The sequence below is a fragment of the Perna viridis genome, chromosome 5, assembly GCF_037379345.1.
Source record: "Perna viridis isolate PV_CMFRI_1.1 ecotype Kerala chromosome 5, ASM3737934v1, whole genome shotgun sequence".
Classification (NCBI taxonomy): domain Eukaryota; kingdom Metazoa; phylum Mollusca; class Bivalvia; order Mytilida; family Mytilidae; genus Perna; species Perna viridis.
Window position 1 is genome coordinate 41,093,858 of NC_142449.1, and position 18,076 is coordinate 41,111,933.

An 18,076-nucleotide genomic window follows, 5' to 3' on the forward strand; every position below is an offset into this window, starting at 1 on the left:
TGAAATGATGATGAAATGAAAAATGGGATGGGACACCAGGACAATGGGGTCGACAAATTTTGATTACCACTTGAAACAGGGAGAGGTGGGTAGGGTAGGGTCGGGCAATTTAGCCTCCTGTGGCGGAGCCCTATGGTTTCTACTCCGGGAGAATACCACAGTAGGGTTCTTTAACGTGCACCACTATGGTTTGCGGTCAGGTTTTCCATATTATAGCCTGACAACCCCAGCATGTAACACACCAGGGGTACCCCATTCCACCATCCGGGGCATACAACCCAGTTGCTCTATGGGCAGAGTGCCCTAGCCCCCGGCTAGGGTTCTGAGGACTTTTTAGTCGCCTTTTACGACAAGCTTAGCGCTGCTGCAGGCCTATTCTTTTGACACCCGGACCTGCACCTGGCGAAAAGGTAAGTAATACCTGATAAAGTATTTGTGCAGAATAGTGCATCAACCATTTGCAAGTACAAAACTGGTCTGAAACTACACTCTTTTATTAATTTATATATTTCCATTCATTCTATTTTCTGTTTTTTCTTTCGTCAGTATTTGCCAATATTATCATTTTTCATCGTTCATCTATCATGTGTTTAACCGCATGCTAGGAGCATTCATTTATAGTGCATTTAGGTATAATGCATGCAGGAAACCTGAACATTTCAAGGAGTGTACCATGTAGAATCCTTTGTACATTTGTATGTAGATGAGTTCAAATTTACAGTACATTGATGAACAAAGGATTCCATTAATTAATAATACTACATGTTTGTACAATGTATAGACTGTATGAAAGAAATGAAGGAAAAGTACTAGCCTAGATAAAAGAAAAATACACAGTCCATCATTTGGCATCCAAAATTTCATTCTATACTTCATGAGACAATTGTTTCAAAAATAAGTGTTACCAACTTTCATCTGATAACACATGGCCTACAACTCTTTTCTTCCTTTCCTTGAAACAAATAGAAAATTCACAGCTATAATATCTGGACTAGCTATAAAGTAAATACATGTAAGCTCAGAAGGCGTTACACTGTACTTTGTACAAAGTGTCCTTATTAAAGAATTGCTTGATTCATACATGTACTTTCTTCTTGTCATTGTATTACACAGTTTCTTTTTTTAGTCTTCTTTTCACATTTTTCCACAAGAAATGAAATTCCTCAATTCTATGAAACTCAATTTGATGCAGTCCTGCACCTGTTTTAAGTATGGGTTTTAAATGTTCTAAGAAAACACTTAAAGCATCCTGAATGATTCAGAATCACTAATCAAGTAACATCATATACATGTACATTGTAGTTGTAAAATTGGTTCCAACAATTAATCATACTATAATACTCCACCCAGGATATGTACATTGTATGTACACTTGTACAATATGGATATAGTACATCTCTGAAGATGTTTTCAGTGGCATAGCTACAATGTATTTCAAGAAGCCAAGGCTTCAACATGTTTGTAATAGAAACCAACCAAAAAAATCCCTCCCCTATGAAAGGCTTCCACATTAAATTGATCCTGGCTATGCCACTGTGAAATACATTTACTAGTCAATTTAGAAATTATGAGAGTTCTTCAGTGTCAGTAAATGTACAGTAACAAGCTATAATTTAAGTACAGTTGTATAAAAAAAACACTAAGTATACAAGAAATGCACATATACATTGTACATGCACCCTACTACTTTTTGTGGTTACATGACCAATTATGGGTTCAGTGCCTGGTTTCATAAAAACTTCAATATGAGATTTTCCTCAAATCCTTCCTCAACTCAAATTTCAACCAATCAGATCAACTGAAATTGAAGATTTGAGAAAAACCCAAGAATTTGAGGAAAATCTCAATAGAGATTTTTTTTTATGACACCAGGCCCTGATATGCTTTTGAGATTAGAAAGTCCGAGACCTTTTAAAATTTGGAATGAAAAGTCCACTTAAGGTATGAAAATCAAAAGGTCCTCAATACAACTCCAAGTAAAGTACTGATGGTCCAGGTCCAATGTAAGTCCTACATTTTGTACATGTAGGTCAGAAATTGAGGGCCCCAGACCTCAGACCCACAATAATTTAAACCCCTGCTTATTCTTCTGCAGAGTTTAATCAGGGTAGGAAACTCACTCAAATTCTAGCCAGTCCTGAATACAACTTTTCAATACATTAACTATATGGTAATATAGATTTTTGCTAAAATTAGCCAGCCCTGCCAAAAAATAGGCAGTCTCAGGCTGGCGGGCAGGCTACAATTTCTAACTCTGGTTTATTCACCAGTACCACCTACACTAACATAGAATTAATTTTTTGAACACATACAGTATGCATGTACTCAAAAGTTCAGAAAGAGAAACATCAAAGAAAAAATAGAAACACATGTGAAAAACATAAGATGAAACAAAGAGTTTACCTTGAAGAGGAAGATTACTGTACTTAAAGAGCTCAATTAGTGAATGATGATACTGAAATGCACCTTAACAAGCAACCTTGACACAGCCATCGCAGTACAGTTAATAGTAGTGTTGATTTGAGGCAGACGGCCTCATTCTAAATAGATTTTCCATATTTTTAAATAGAAACTGGTATACTGGAAAAATAAAAGACTGAAAGTTTAATGCTGTTAGTTTAAGTCACATGTACCTGTGAATGGAATTTGTGCTAGAGCAGTATGCAATCAAACTGAAGGAAAATCTACTGTCATACACTATCAACATGATCACAGTCAGCAGTTAACCAAAAGTTCTTTCTGGTTCGTTCTGGTTGGCACTGGGAAATTTATGTGCTTAAATGTTCATTTGAAATATTGAACATGTACTGGTAGAGTTGGGAGACCATTTTTGCCACATAAAAAGCATTTTTGTACATTGACAGAATTACCCTTCATTGGACATTACAATTATTGCTGGTTTAATGAAGTTAACTACTTAATTAGAATATTTTTCAGAGAGAAAAAAGATAATTAGTCATACACACATGCAAAGAAAAGAGCAAATAAGTGTTTCCCTACTTTACTAGGGGAACCAATGATTAAAAATAAAATGCTCCATTATAGTTAATCAATAAAAAAACTCTCCAATGAATTCAACTATAGCACTTTCTTCGAGCATATCTCAAGTGTGGTGAAAAAAAATAATACAAGGGTATAAATTAAATTTAAAATTATTTTTTTATAGTTGTATGTTCAAATTTTCTGGTACATGTAGTCAACAAAGAAATACTATACTTACAAAACGTATACATACATGGTTTCAAAGACTTGAATAGGTGAACATGGCATGGAGGCGTACAAGGCTTTTTGCACTGCATTTACTTGTGTTTTTCTCTCCATTTCAAAAATTATCAATTGTAGTTTTCAAAATATGCACTTTTACATGTTTGCCAAAAACAAAACTGATACACAATGTACATAGGTATTTGCATGCATAATGCATATATCTAACACTTACTAAAACTGCTACTATATTTAAATTGCAAAAAGTACATTTGCAACATTTTACATGAAGCTATTAAAAATGAACATTGTACTTACAAGTACATGAAAATGCATGTGCTTATGTGCTTCAATTCAAGTATTAAACCAAAGTTAGCACTTTATTATTTTAGAAGAGATCTGATTCATAACATAAAAATATATACTAAAAGAACAATGTAAGAGCAATCAAGGAAACCAAGGGTAAACAAGGGTAAACTGTACCAAGAAGTACATTGTCACATTGACTCACAATCTTCTAAACGAAGTTAAATAAAAAAAAAACAGGAGGACAACGTATGCAAAATGAATACAAATTATGCCAATAAATCTGTTAACTGTTTAAAATAACTAGGTACTTTTTAATAGAAATTCATTAATGCTGAAATATTACAATACTCGACTATTTTAAGAGTCAGGTAAAGTAGTTATAATTTTCATTTATATTTTACATTTACATTGTCACGATTTTCAACTATTTTTACTTTGGACAGTCAACTTTAAAAAAAAATTGTCAAGATTTTCATGGTATCTTTTTCATATCATTGAAAACATGCACTGCTGTCATGCAACACATTGTTATTTAAACCACGTGTGATTTGTTTACTTGATAAACTTACCGATCCGGCTTCCGCTAAAACACCTTTTGGTGAAACAAAGATTCCAGATCCAATAATCGTACCGACATTGATGGCGACACCAGCAAACAGTGTTATACTCCTTTTCAATTGAACTTTTCCTTCACCTGAACCATCAGAACTCGAATCCAGTTGGCTCAATTTCTTTTCGTCCACCGTCATGGTGTTTGTCTTTTCAAATGACACAACAAAGTAGTTGTAAACATGTGGTTGTCTCCCTTTAAGTTCGATGGACGAATTCATAATAAGGGTATTAGGTGTGATTGTGCTACATGTAAATTCAATTTTATTTTTCATAGAATAGTCGTGATCATTATGGAAATTTTACCGTTGTACTATTAAAGGTGAAATGGTTCTCACAGAGAGGAAATGTATCCTCGTATGATCATATTCTTACATTACAATAAAAGCTACACCCCTCTATCCCAGGAGTTTTCACCCGGGAGTTGCATCATCTGGCACGAGACCGCAATTAATTTTCAAGTGCATTTCAATATACACATTTGAGCAGATTAAAAAAATTCCACCGGCGCAAACTGAATAAAACTTCTCTGGCCTAAAGATATGTACAAACAGGATTTTATATATAAATTGTAGAAAATTTTACCATCATTTTCTGAAATTAATACATATAATTCGGAGATGGGGTAAACATGACAAATGAACTGAGTTAAAAGTCCTAAATTTTAACTTTCTTCCACTGAACCAAATCACAACTTTTAGTCAGAATTGATTAATGACAAAAAATCCCATGTAATTTTAACCTATTTTCTACCAATTAGAGGCAAAACTTCAGCAAATAAGTTTCCAGTAAAAATATGAAAAAATGTGGAAGGTACCTACTACCAAATTTGGAACTATATTCAACGAAAACGAAGGGGAATTAATTGTGTTCTCGTACCATCTTCAAGAAAATTATATTCGATATGATCGTGAATGCGATCGGATACGGGTTTTTACAAGGCCGGATCCAGATACTTTGAAAAGGGTTTAGTTGATTTTTTTGTGTATTTTTTTTATTTCTTTTATTTTTTTTATTTTTTCTTTTGTTGACTGTTCCTTTTATATTGGTGTTGCATTTTATTTGTATTTGTCTTTTTTGTGTAATTTTTAATTCTGTTTAGTGTATTTATGAAGTTTTTGCTTGTATTAAAATGGTTCAATTTCTGTGTATTTTTTTCAAGGGTATACTCATTTAATATTTGATGTTATATTTCTTATTACCAGAATCATTTGAAATTTCATCAATGAAATAAGCATTAAAGCGGAACCGCCACTTGTATGCATACTTAGAACAAACGTCTAGCTACGGGGCACCGAACGGGACTCTTGTGGTTTTGTACTCAAAATTCAATTTTGTACAGACAAAACTGAGTTTTGTACAAAAATTAGTTCAGATTAACAAAATTTATAACATATTACAAATTTAAATTTTGTCATACAAAGTGGACAAAAGTTACTTTTGTCATGACAAAATGCATTTTTGCATCACTGACTTTACGTTTGTTACCTAATTTGAATATTGGGTAACAAAGTCAATTTTGTATGCAAATTAGATTTGATTCCGTGAACTAATTTGCATACAAAACTGAGAAGTATTATGGCAAAATTAAATTTTGTGTTTACAAAATTGAATAACAAAATCACTTTTGCATGCAATTAAACACAAAACTCACTTTTGTATCAGAAAAGTCAATGTTGTATGCAAATTAGTTTGCAGAATTCTTTGGATATGCAAATGAATTCTCTCATCACGATTTTATAAAAAAAAAAAAAAGGGCCCCTCATTTGATATAATAACCGCGTGTCGCGCAGACGCTGATTTCCGATTACTTCGAGCAAGGACATATCATATGGGTGATGAGTTATTCTGCAAAGAGTAATCAAGGGAACCAATGTTCTAGTGGTAATCAAAAGAATGTAATCCAGGGACAAAGACCAGACATGGGAACAGACATATACAACAAAGGACATAAAGTAATTAAAATAATACATACAAAGTAACAAAAGCAAATGAGCAACTCGGACTCCACTAAAAACTGGGAGCATGGACTAGGTGCACCGGTAGGGTAAGCGTCCTCTGCTTTTCTAGAAACACCCGTCCAGCTGCTCATAAAAAGTCAAGTCCTGGGTAGACGAAAGAGGAAAGGAAACCTATGACACTTTGAACAAATAAGTTTTCATGTTGCAGATGGATACACCGTAACGACCCATGATGACGACCATAAAACTTCTGTAGTGATGACTTCAATCTTGTAGCAACATAACCCTGTTCCAGAAGCCTACTTGTTAGAAGTCTAGCGCGATACAAAAAGTCCGCGTAGTTTCGGCAAGCTCTGGCATAACATACGAGTTGTGATATGAACACCCCATACGCTGGTGCTGAAGGGATGGTGCTGAAGGGATGTTGCCACAGACGAAAGGACAGTTGACAATTCTGAATGAAAAGCCAAGTTTGTTTGTTTGTTGGGGTTTAACGCCCGAGCAGCAATATTTCAGCTATATTCCGGCGATGAACATGAAGTGGATGATAAAATGAACATGAAATGATGATGAAATGAAAAATGGGATGAGACACCAGGACAATGGGGTCGACAAATTTTGATTGCCACTTGAAACAGGGAGAGGTGGGTCGGGTCGGGCAATTTAGCCTCCTGTGGCGGAGCCCTATGGTTTCTACTCCGGGAGAATACCACAGTAGGGTTCTTTAACGTGCACCACTATGGTTTGCGGTCAGGTTTTCCGTATTATAGCCTGACAACCCCAGCATGTAACACACCAGGGGTACCCCATTCCACCATCCGGGGCACACAACCCAGTTGCTCTATGGGCAGAGCGCCCTAGCCCCCGGCTAGTGTTCTGAGCACTATTTAGTCGCCTTTTACGACAAGCTTAGCGCTGCTGCAGGCATATTCTTTTGACACCCGGACCTGCACGGGGAGAAAAGGTAAGTAATACCTGATAAAGTATTTGTGCAGAATAGCACATCAACCATATTGTATGCCCTTGCTTGAAGTAATTGGAGACCAGCGGTTGCTATATCCAATGAGAGGCCTTCTTACAAGATCGTGATGAGATAATTCATTTGCATATCCAAAGGATTCTTTAAAACTTATTTGCATACAAAATTGACTTTTCGTGACACGAAATTTTCTTTTGTCTCACAAAACTGACTATTGTCATTTAATTTCCGTATCAAGTAAGAAAAGGCAATTTTCTATGCAAATAAGTTTCTGAATTTTGTCATTACAAAATTGAAGTGATCATAAAATAAGCCTGTATAACATTGTTTTGTACAACAGAAATGATGTTGTATAACAGAATTCAATTTTGTGCACACAAAATTGATTTTGATTACAAAAAATCCAAGTCCCATTCGGCGCCCCGTTCTAGCACCCTTTGAAGATCTACCGGAGCATAGTGCCGATGCTTGAGTTATCGTTATCGTCAGCTAGAGTCGGACAGCAGCTTGTTACATGAAAAAATTCAGATATCTGAAAACAAACTATCAATAAAAATCAAATATAGAAGACCAGATTGTACTCCGTCTTGTCTTACCAAAGAATTCTGAATCACATTGATTCGTTATGACAGCATTCCTCGTACTAAAATGACAGCCATCTATTATTGACCAAATTTTACATTTAGCACCTAATACCAATACATACAGTTAAGACATTAAGGCTTTTCTCCACACGGTGTCAAAAGCATTTTGTCCGACGCAGTTGGTATAGTTTCACTTTTTACCCTTTGACCTTAAAGACGCTCTTCCATGGAAACGCACATCACCTGATTGCAATTCTGTTTCCTGACTGGCTAAATACTGATAATTAAGTGGCGTTAAAAAAAAACTCTATCGAAAATTGCGTACCAGGTGTTATATTTCCTGAATGAAATGTGGAAAATTACAAGTAAAAGAAAGAAAAAAAAAATACGTGCGTCGGCTAAGTTTTTTTAAAAATAGTACTTGATTTTTGCTATCTAAAATGCTACATAAATTTTACTACCGAATTCTCAAATATGGAAAACATTTTCGTTCAAATGAAATGATGTAGTTATACAGCCTATATGTCTTTGAAAACCTTTCTGTTGGGGGTTAGAGGAATTTTTATTGACCAGTGCATATTGTATCAATCGACCTTTAATTATGCTCTAAGATACTTAGTAAACTGACGGGTGCAGGACCGGATCCAGACACTTTAAAAAAAGAAGGTATATCAATCGAACTTCCTCAGAAAAAAAGGAGACATTATTTGCCATTTTTGCCAATTTAACACATGAAAATAACAAATTTTTCCAATAAAAAGGAGGTGTAACCTCCTACACCCCTCTGGATCCGCCACTGGGGTCTATACCTATCAAGTGTTGTCTTATCTTTATCTCCACCTTTTAAAATGGGAACAATATACCCAAAGTTTCCAAGCGGTAGGTACAATCCTTTTTCGACATTATGATTGAACATCGCGGTAGGGAAAGCGTCCTCTGATTTTCTAGAAACACCCGCCGAGCTGCTCATAAAAACGTCAAGTCAGGGGTAGACGAAAGAGGAAAAGAAAACTATCTGTTTAAACAGTTACCACCATACTTTAAATGTTCATGCTGAACTTTATCACACCCGCTGTTTTCCTTAACTTCAACTTTTCTATTCCCTGGCGTATTATGCATTCCAGATACAGACCATTATAGGAAGCTTGCAATTTCCTGCTAGTGTGTTCTGAACGATGTTGTCCTCACCGAAATGCTCACTGCCCTGCAGTTGATAAAGCTTACTGAAGAAGTCTGCAAAACAATTAGATACTGTCGTAGGAGTGTCACAAATAACATTATCATTCACAATCGACGGAAAGACTTTCGACTGTTTGATCTTTTTCCAGAACATACGGATATCACATCCAGATGCACTGTTCAAGTCTGTATGGTATATCTCGAAGTGTTGTTCGTTCGCAATAGTCTGTACACGCCTGAAATCTGCATTCGCGCGTTTATATGAGTCAAATTGTATCCCTCTAGGGCGTCCCTCTGCAACCCACAGATTTCTATAAGATGGTTCTTTTTCGAGAGCTTTTTTAACACCTCATTCCAGTACGGCTTTGTGTATTTGTTATGTAACTGGAGTCGTATCATTCACTATTTATGTGCAAGTTTCTCAGTGAAAATAGACAATCAACACTTTGAAAGAGTAATCAAGGCATCCAACTGAAGGTTATTTGTTGAAAAGTGCAATAGGTTGTGTACGAAGTTTAGTGTGTGCTAGCGTACTGATCAATGAATGCTTTCTGTATTATACAGCTGTGTTTGCTTTTCCAGATTTATGTGTCAACATCAACTACCTGTATTAAGACTTCGTAACCTCATACAGGACACCCTGTTATGCGGTACGTTCGTGCACTGGGTTATGTAATTATAACACTGTCTAAATGAATGATTGATTGTTGGGATTTAACGTCCGAGCAGCTATATTCAGACGATGAACATGAAATGGATGATAAAATGAACATGAAATGGATGATAAAATGAACATGAAATGATGATGAAATGAAAAATGGGATGGGACACAAGGATAATAGGGTCGACACATTTTGATTGCCACAAGAAGAAGGAGGGGATGGGTAAGGTCGGGCAATTTAGCCTCCTGTGACGGAGCGAAGGTTCCTACTCCTATCGAATACCACAGCAGGTTTCTTTAACGTGCGAGGAACGTGGCATCTTTTCCAACACGGTGCACCACTATGGTTTGCGGTCAGGTTTTCCTTATTATAGCCTGCCAACCCCAGCATGTAACACGCCAGGGGTACCCCATTCCACCACCTGGGGCACACATCCCAGTAGGCAGAGCGCCTAGCCCCAACAAGGTTTCTGAGCACTATTTAGTCGCCTTTTACGACAAGCTTAGCGCTGCTGCAGGACTATTCTTTTGACACCCGGACCTGCACAGGGCCGGTCTAAATGAAAACTCCGTTAGAAACATATAGTTAATTTGACCAAGTATACAATGTCTTTCCTATAAAGCAATGGTGCATATCGCTTATAAATGCATAACGCTGAATAACCTCACAATTAACCGGTATGACAATGCAACTGGAAGTGACTGACTAACACTCTAAACGTTTGTTTACCGCACCATATTTGTAGCTCGACAGAAAACCAGAAATACAAATAATTTCATGCTAATTTAGCGTATAAAGAAGCCGAAAGGTCCGAATAAATCTAAATCAAAGTATTCTCCCGGAATGTTACATTCCTATGAGGAAACGTCATAACCGTAGATAAGTTAGAAGACTGTAACAGTTTCAAAGCGTATAGACGGTGTACTTATATGTGCCACCCACCTGTATGGCTATCTATAGAAGAAGCAATAAACCGCGCCGATGAACTCGTTTAAATACTAAATGCCGACTGAATTGACCAATCAAAGCGACGATTTTTATTCATATGTTAATAACTCAATCTTATTTTCAAACACATTAAGCATATGTAAACTACAGACTCAACAGTTAAATGTAAAACTCAGAGCTCATCTCACTACCACTGTGTAACGAAAACATACGATAATCACGTCATAATAGGAAAATCATGTGTAAATGTAAACAGATTAAAGTCACTTCCATTACAGTTACATCCACATTCCGGTATTACACTGTCGGAAGCACAACATAATATACTTAAAACGTCATGTGTACGCTTCATTCCAATCAGTATTTAGACATCTATGAAATAATTCGTGGAGGGGGCAGATTTGTACTCATTTTAACATGGGTACGGCATTTAAATTCTATTATTTAACACGACGCGACAACGAGGTGTTAAATAAGAATAAAAATGCCAAAGCCATCTTTAAACAAGTACAAATCTACCCCCGGAAGAAATTATTTCTTTTCTAATATGACAAATACGGTAATTTTTGTGACAAAATTTCCCTAGGCGTAGCCAAATTAACGGCTGTTCCGTTAAACCTCCCCCGTATGGAAGTTGGATTAAATTTGTAAATTTATGTCATCGTATGCGTTAAATGTGTGTATTTATAAATTTGCAATCGGGTCATATCAGGGGAATCAAGCTTATGATTAGCGACGTAAAAACGCTATTTTTCACCTTTCAAGGGCAATAACTTTAACAAGAAGTCGTCCGAAAACTTTGATTTAATGCTGACTTTTGAAGGCCTTAAAATAAGGATCATTTTGGCAATTGAAAGACTTTGGCTAAACCTAACAGGTTTGGAGATATATGAGAAAAACTTCTGATTGACCCCTTTGTTCTATTTTTAGTAACAGCAGCCATGTTTTATGACAGATAAAAATCCCCACATCAGATCTAAGCAGAATGCTATAAGGAATATTCATACCAAGTTTGGTTCTAGGTCTGATAGTTTCAGAGAAGAAGATTTGTGAAAGAAATAACATTAAAAGTAGGGAAAAACATCGAAAGGGCAGTAACTTCAACATTGTTTTACAGATAAAAACGAAAACTGGACCAGAGATAGATCTCATCATGCTGAACACCATTATCTCGTCAAAATGTGGCTTAACCTAACGGCTTTTGGAGATACACGCGAAAATTCTGTCTGGCTCCTATGCTCTATTTTTAGTAACGGCGGCCATGTTCCTTGAGGGATCAAAAATCCCCTCATCCGTTCTATGCAGAATATACCCTAAGGAACATTCATACCAAGTTTAGTTTCTATTGGTCAAGTAGTTTCAGAGAAGAAGAGTTAGGGAAAATTGTGTTAACGACGACAGAGGCGGGTCCATACATTTTGAAAAGGAGTGGTGGGTTGCAAGGACTTTTTTAGTCAATTTAGTCAATTTAACACTTGAAAATGATAAATTTTCTAATGAAGAATAGCATGAACTCCTTCTTGATCCGACGACGGACACCGAGTGATGGCAATAGCTCACTAAATAGTTACCCCACCTTTACCGTGGTATGCACTATTAATTTCAGAGAGCACCAATCTTACCTAAACAGGTATAACTTCTTTTCTAAACTAGGCAGACAAAATAAACACAAACAATAAAGAACTTGAAATAACCGGAATAACAAAAAGAAACAAAAGTAAAAGAGCAACCCGGACACCACTCAAAACTGGGAGCATGAAGCAGCAAACTCCGGACTGAATGGCAAAAATAGTGCCAGCACTACTTTTTCTATTCCAGAATAGAGGAACGCCAACGGTTCGAAACTAGCTGAGATGTTTTTGTAGTTTGATGGAGCAGGTGCACCGGTCACGTGGATACATTATAACGATCCACGAATTCATGATGGCATCCATAAAACTTCTGTAATGCTTCTGAGTTCGCAAATCTCCTTACAGTGGTGTCATATTCACTAATTTACATCAATTGCGTGGTTGGCAAATAGACAACTGAATCAACAAATTATAATCCCATGATGATAATCCCATGATGATAATCTCATGATGATAATCCCAATTTTCAAAACTTTATAACTTTAATTTTTAGATAAGATAATTCATATATTTTCTGGGAATTTATAATTCTGTTACTTGAAAAATAAAAAAAAACAACGTAGGAGTAAAATTAACACACAGAATCTGTCATTTTCTACCTAATAATTGTTAATGTTATAGTCTCATCTATTTTTTTTTACCCTTTTATTCTCCTTAGACTACAGTAAACCCTAAGTTGGTCAGATCACACAGAGAAGGAAAGACAAAATGTACCTAATGAAAATAATCAACAAAGAAGTAAAACACATATCAGTTACCAACAAAACCAGATATTTTTTTTATCTGAAACACATCGGGTAGTGATTTAGTACATTGTATATTGTTTGTACGATGTATTCAGTTTCCAAGAAAGAGGTGCTCAAATTTGGTTGAAACATACAAATAAAAAATACAGTTAAATACAAATATTTTTATTTGCTGATTCGGTCCCCTTCAGGACAGTGCGCCGCACAAGGTACCAGTATCGTATTGCATATCCCTGAGCAGGTGTACGTCAAAACATGGATGCTATAAAAATATAGTGCATTTTCTTTTTGCCTCTCTACAAACTAATATTTTGTCAAAAGATATGAACAATGACTTATAAAATAGAGCAAACATCACACTGTAAGATGAAGAACTTTTTTAAAAGAAAATCTAACATAATATCATAAAAATGTTCCCCTGAAAAGGTTGGTTTGGTGAGTGCAAAACGAAAGTGAAAGTAGGGAAAATGGCTATTTATAGTTCGAGACTACTTTTCTGTCCGATCTTCGTGGACTCACCCTATTTTCTTTGCGGGAAATTATTTTCCCACATGTCCTTAGAAATGCTACATAAGTGAAAGTTTTATTGAATCAATTTACATATTTTTTAAAAAATCCTAAAAATATGCACTTCACTATAGAAGTCTATGGGAAAATTAATACGATACTGAGACCACAAAGTCGAAAGACACGAATAATTGACAACAACGGAATTCACTGTAGGTGTCACCTTTCAACTCATTTCCACTTTTTAATTCCTGGATCCACCACAGTTTTCTAGTAATGAGGACAGGAAACCAACTTAGTTTAGAAACTATTTGATTACATGTTTCAGATACTTATACCTTTATTCTCCTCTTAGTACATAGGCATGTGCTGTTGGAAGAGAGACAACTAATTTTCAATTCTGTGAATTTGTTCTGAGTTATCGTTCTTCATTTGATTTGACGGAATATTTACTGTGGCACTATGTACATTATTGCACGGAATGATGGACCCAATGTGCCATATACGATGCATTAGTTGGCCATCAGTTGCCTGCGCAAAAATTATGGCATTGTAGTAGCACTATTTTCAATAAGATAAATGCCTAAGATTCACTGCTTTATAATTGCATGCTTCAATTTTCTTTTATTTCTGCAGTTGAAGTATTAAAGAATTAAAAATACAAACTGATGTATATAGTATTATATAGATGCCCGCAATATTTTTTCAAGATTTCAAATAACCCATATGCTCGGCAAATGTTTTACTCTCACTTATATTCATATGGAAAAAAATCACTTAATTGTTCAGGTATATCAAATACTGAAAGGCTTAACTTCACATAGGTTGTTGCCCTTCTTGTGTTCAAAATTTTTGCCATTGGTTGGCTATACATAGAAAATCACTGGATTCTGGAGAAGGGGCCCTCAGCAGTCCTTCTCCATATTTTCTGGATCCGCCACTGCTTAATTCATATACTGTACGACGGTCTGAAAGTCACGTACTGAACTTGTGTTCCTGCTGTGAAATTCAAAAATTGAAGACTTTTTTTATTTGTTAAAAAAATAAAATTTAATTTATTTAATTTTGGAAAAGTTGAAACTAATCTAAATTTATAGAATCATTTTATCTGGGTACATGTACGTTATAAAAGTTTTCACAAAAGCTCGTTTCATGTTTTAATGCATTTAGGCAGAGACATAAATTACTTAATATATATGTATGTGTCTCTATGGCAAGCCAAAGTGGACAAAAATGAGTATTTTCTAATATTAAAAAATCATGAATTTATAATATTAGAAAATAAATTTTTAATATTACAAAATGAATTTCTAATATTAAAAAAATCTTTTCTAATATTAAAAAATGATTTTGTAATATTAAAAATTCATTTTCTAATATTAAAAAATGATTTTGTAATATTAAAAATTCATTTTCTAATATTAAAAAATGATTTTGTTATATTAAAAATTCATTTTCTAATATTACAAAATATTGATTTTTGTCCATTTTTGGCTTGCCATAATTTACGCCTTTTTTATATTGCGGCGTTGATTGAAGATTGGGGTTTAACGAACGAGCAGCAATATTTCAGCTATATTCAGGCGATGAACATGAAATGGATGATAAAATGAACATGAAATGATGATGAAATGAAACAAGGGATGATAAGGGTCGACAAATTTTGATTGCCACAAGAAAAAGAGAGGGATGGGTTGGGTCGGGCAATTTAGCCTCCTGTGGCGGAGCGAAGGTTCCTACACCTATCGAATACCACAGCAGGGTTCTTTAACGTGCGAGGAACGTGGCATCTTTCCCAACACGGTGCATCACTATGGTTTGCGGTCAGGTTTTCCGTATTATAGCCTGACAACTCCAGCATGTAACACGCCAGGGGTACCCCATTCAACCACCTGGGCACACATCCCAGTTGCTCTGTAGGCAGAGCGCCTAGCCCCCGGCTAAGTTTCTGAGCACTATTTAGTCGCCTTTTACGAGAAGCTTAGCGCTGCTGCAGGACTATTCTTTTGACACCCGGACCTGCACAGGGCGTATTGCGACGTACATCGTTCTATAATCGTTACATGTAAAAAGAAGTGTGCTTGATTATTTTTTTTAAATAACACACACGACATGTTTTATTATTTAATTATCCGATTCGATATTTATTTTTCGTACGTTTTTGGTCAATTGAAATGATCAGATTACATCCTGATATGGTCAATAGTTTGACATCAGCCGTTTAAAAATGATTTGAAGGACATTTTATCCTATGAGAAAAATGTTTGGGATTATGAAAACAAATTTCGTGATGCGAAAAAAAGTGAAACGCCCTCACTAAAACAGAAAGCCAACAAACCTACAAGCAAAAAAGTCGGTAGCACATCCCGGATATCATATTGTAAAAGCGTATAAAGTGAATCTTTCCTATTTGATTTTATATCTCTAATGTAGATGTATGTTGATATTTCCGAATAAATGTACTCCTTTCGGAATTTTATCAGGTCTGTTGCTAAACATAAAACATTACTAAACATTTCGAGAAAGTAAAATTTGAGAGCGTTTTATTATAGGACGAAAAAAAACGTGCGGTCGTATAATGTTATGGCGCAGTCGTCGTCGTCGTCGTGGTATTGGGACACTTCGTTTCCGTGCGATAACTTTAGTTGCGGTTGACGAATTGTTCTGAAAGGTTGATATGATTTTACAAACAACTAAGAAGATTCCTATTTAATTTGGACTTTGTTGCCCCTGCCGCTTTTGAAAAATGGCCAAAAAGGGTAAAAATACGTATTTTATTAAAACCCATGAAGATTGGTTGTTTTCTTCGATTTTAAATATTCTATTTTTAATGTGTTCTCCATTTAATTCGGCTAAACACATGTACAGCAGATTTTGTGTGTTTTGGACCGTTTTTAAGTTACAGGGGTCAAAGTTGAGCAACGCCTAAAAACATTCTCGTAACTCTTTTTTCTTGTAAGATTTCGAAATTTGTTATTTTATTGCATTCTTCATTGGATTCCTCATCAGTAATCCTCCTGCATTTTTCAATCAGATTTCGAATATCTCTTACGGTTTTCGAGTTATAAGGGGTCAAAAAGGCCACGCCAGAATAAATCATTGTTTTGTTTTGTTTTTTTTCCGACTTAAAAAAAATCAAAAAAATATTTTTGCACTATTTGTACAGCTCATTATATCTTATAGCTAAAATAATTGTCCAGAGGTAATTAGACGATCATGAAAATCATTATTTTATCAGTTTCGCTAAAATCCTATTTTTTTTATTCATTACGTCCACAGTCGTTATAATTTAATCTAGTATCGTAACATTTCAATATATATAAAACAGTATTGAATCTTTTCATTTTTATATATATATAAAACAGTATTGAAAAGTTATATATACCCAAAGAAAAAAATGAAAAGATAAAATCATACAGGAAGACGAATACATGAATACATTTTTCAGTATATGACTAAATGAAGAAATCGACTCAATACCATTTGCCTTTTTGGACAATTCGTTTGAATTTCGCATGGTGTACGCGTGAATAAATAAAATATACAAATTTTAGATGTTGTGACATTTTAGTTAGACACAGACAAATTGCTGCGCTTAGATACATATTCAACTTACTTACTTACTTACTGCCCTTTACGCCACTGGCATGTAGGGCAGCAACGAAGTTCCTCCACTCTTGTCTGTCATTGGCAAGTTTCTTTAATGTGTCCCAAGTCTTCTTATGTTCTTTGACTTCTGCTTCAATGGTGCGTCTCCAGGTGATCTTTGGGCGTCCTCTCCTGTGTTTTCCCACAGGTGTCCAGAATAGGGCTGTTTTTGTGTTGTCTTTTGGGTCTTTTCGCAGGACATGTCCTAACCACTTCCATCTTCGTTTCATAATGATGGTGGCCATGTCTTCTTGTTGGCATCTATTAAGGAGGTCCTGATTACTGATCTTAAGAGGCCAAAATATTCTTAGGATCCTCCTCAGACTCCTGGTGTGAAAGGTTGAGAGTTTGTGTTGGTCTAACTTTTCCTCCAGCACTCTGACTCATAAAGCAGGATAGGCAAGGCGCAACTGTTATACAATTTTAGTTTGGTACGGATAGTGTACTGTCCTGATCTCCAGACAGGTTGCAAGCTATTAAATGCTCCTCTTGCTTTTGAGAGTCAAAGGTGGATGTCGCTCTCCGCACCCCCATCAGTTGTAACTATACTACCGAGGTATGTGAATTCGTTGGTAAAAGGTAGACATTGTTCGTGCAGTTTGATAGGTGTTGGTGTGTTTACATTCAACATCATAACCTCGGTTTTCTTTTTGTTGATGTTTAGCCCAATTTGTCCTGCAAAATCCTGAAGTTTCTTGGTCTTTTCTTGTATGTGTTGGTGGGTGTGAGAAAGCAAAGCTATGTCATCGGCAAAGTCTAGATCTTCCAAGATGGAGAAGGTATTCCATCTGATGCCTCTTGGTGTATCTTTCGATGTTTGTCGCATCACCCAATCAATGGCTATGATGAAAAGTGTCGATCACATAACACAGCCTTGACGGACTCCAGTTTTTACATTGAAATACGTGTCGCTGTTGTTTCCGACTCTGCATCTGAAGTTCGTGTAGAAACTTTTGATGACGTCTATAAGTTGTTGTGGTATTCCGTATGATCTAATTATTTTCCATAAACTTTCTCTATGTATGCTATCAAAAGCTTTTTCAAAATCTACTAAGTTAATATAGAGTTGTTTCTGCCAATCAGTGCTCTGCTCAATGATATTGCCTAGC

The 18,076-nt window shown here is 35.7% G+C and overlaps 1 protein-coding gene across 1 annotated transcript in view; it reads right to left on the minus strand.

The window, feature by feature from the left end:
- The window catches only part of LOC148617728 (large neutral amino acids transporter small subunit 1-like), a 39,016-nt gene extending 34,699 nt beyond the window's left edge, over window positions 1-4,317 (minus strand). Inside the window, exon 1 of the mRNA XM_088585254.1 lies at window positions 4,083-4,317. Within this exon, the coding sequence (XP_088441380.1) occupies window positions 4,083-4,262 (180 nt within the window). The 5' untranslated portion in view covers window positions 4,263-4,317. The remainder of the gene's footprint in view (window positions 1-4,082) is intronic.
- Window positions 4,318-18,076: the final 13,759 nt, after the last annotated feature.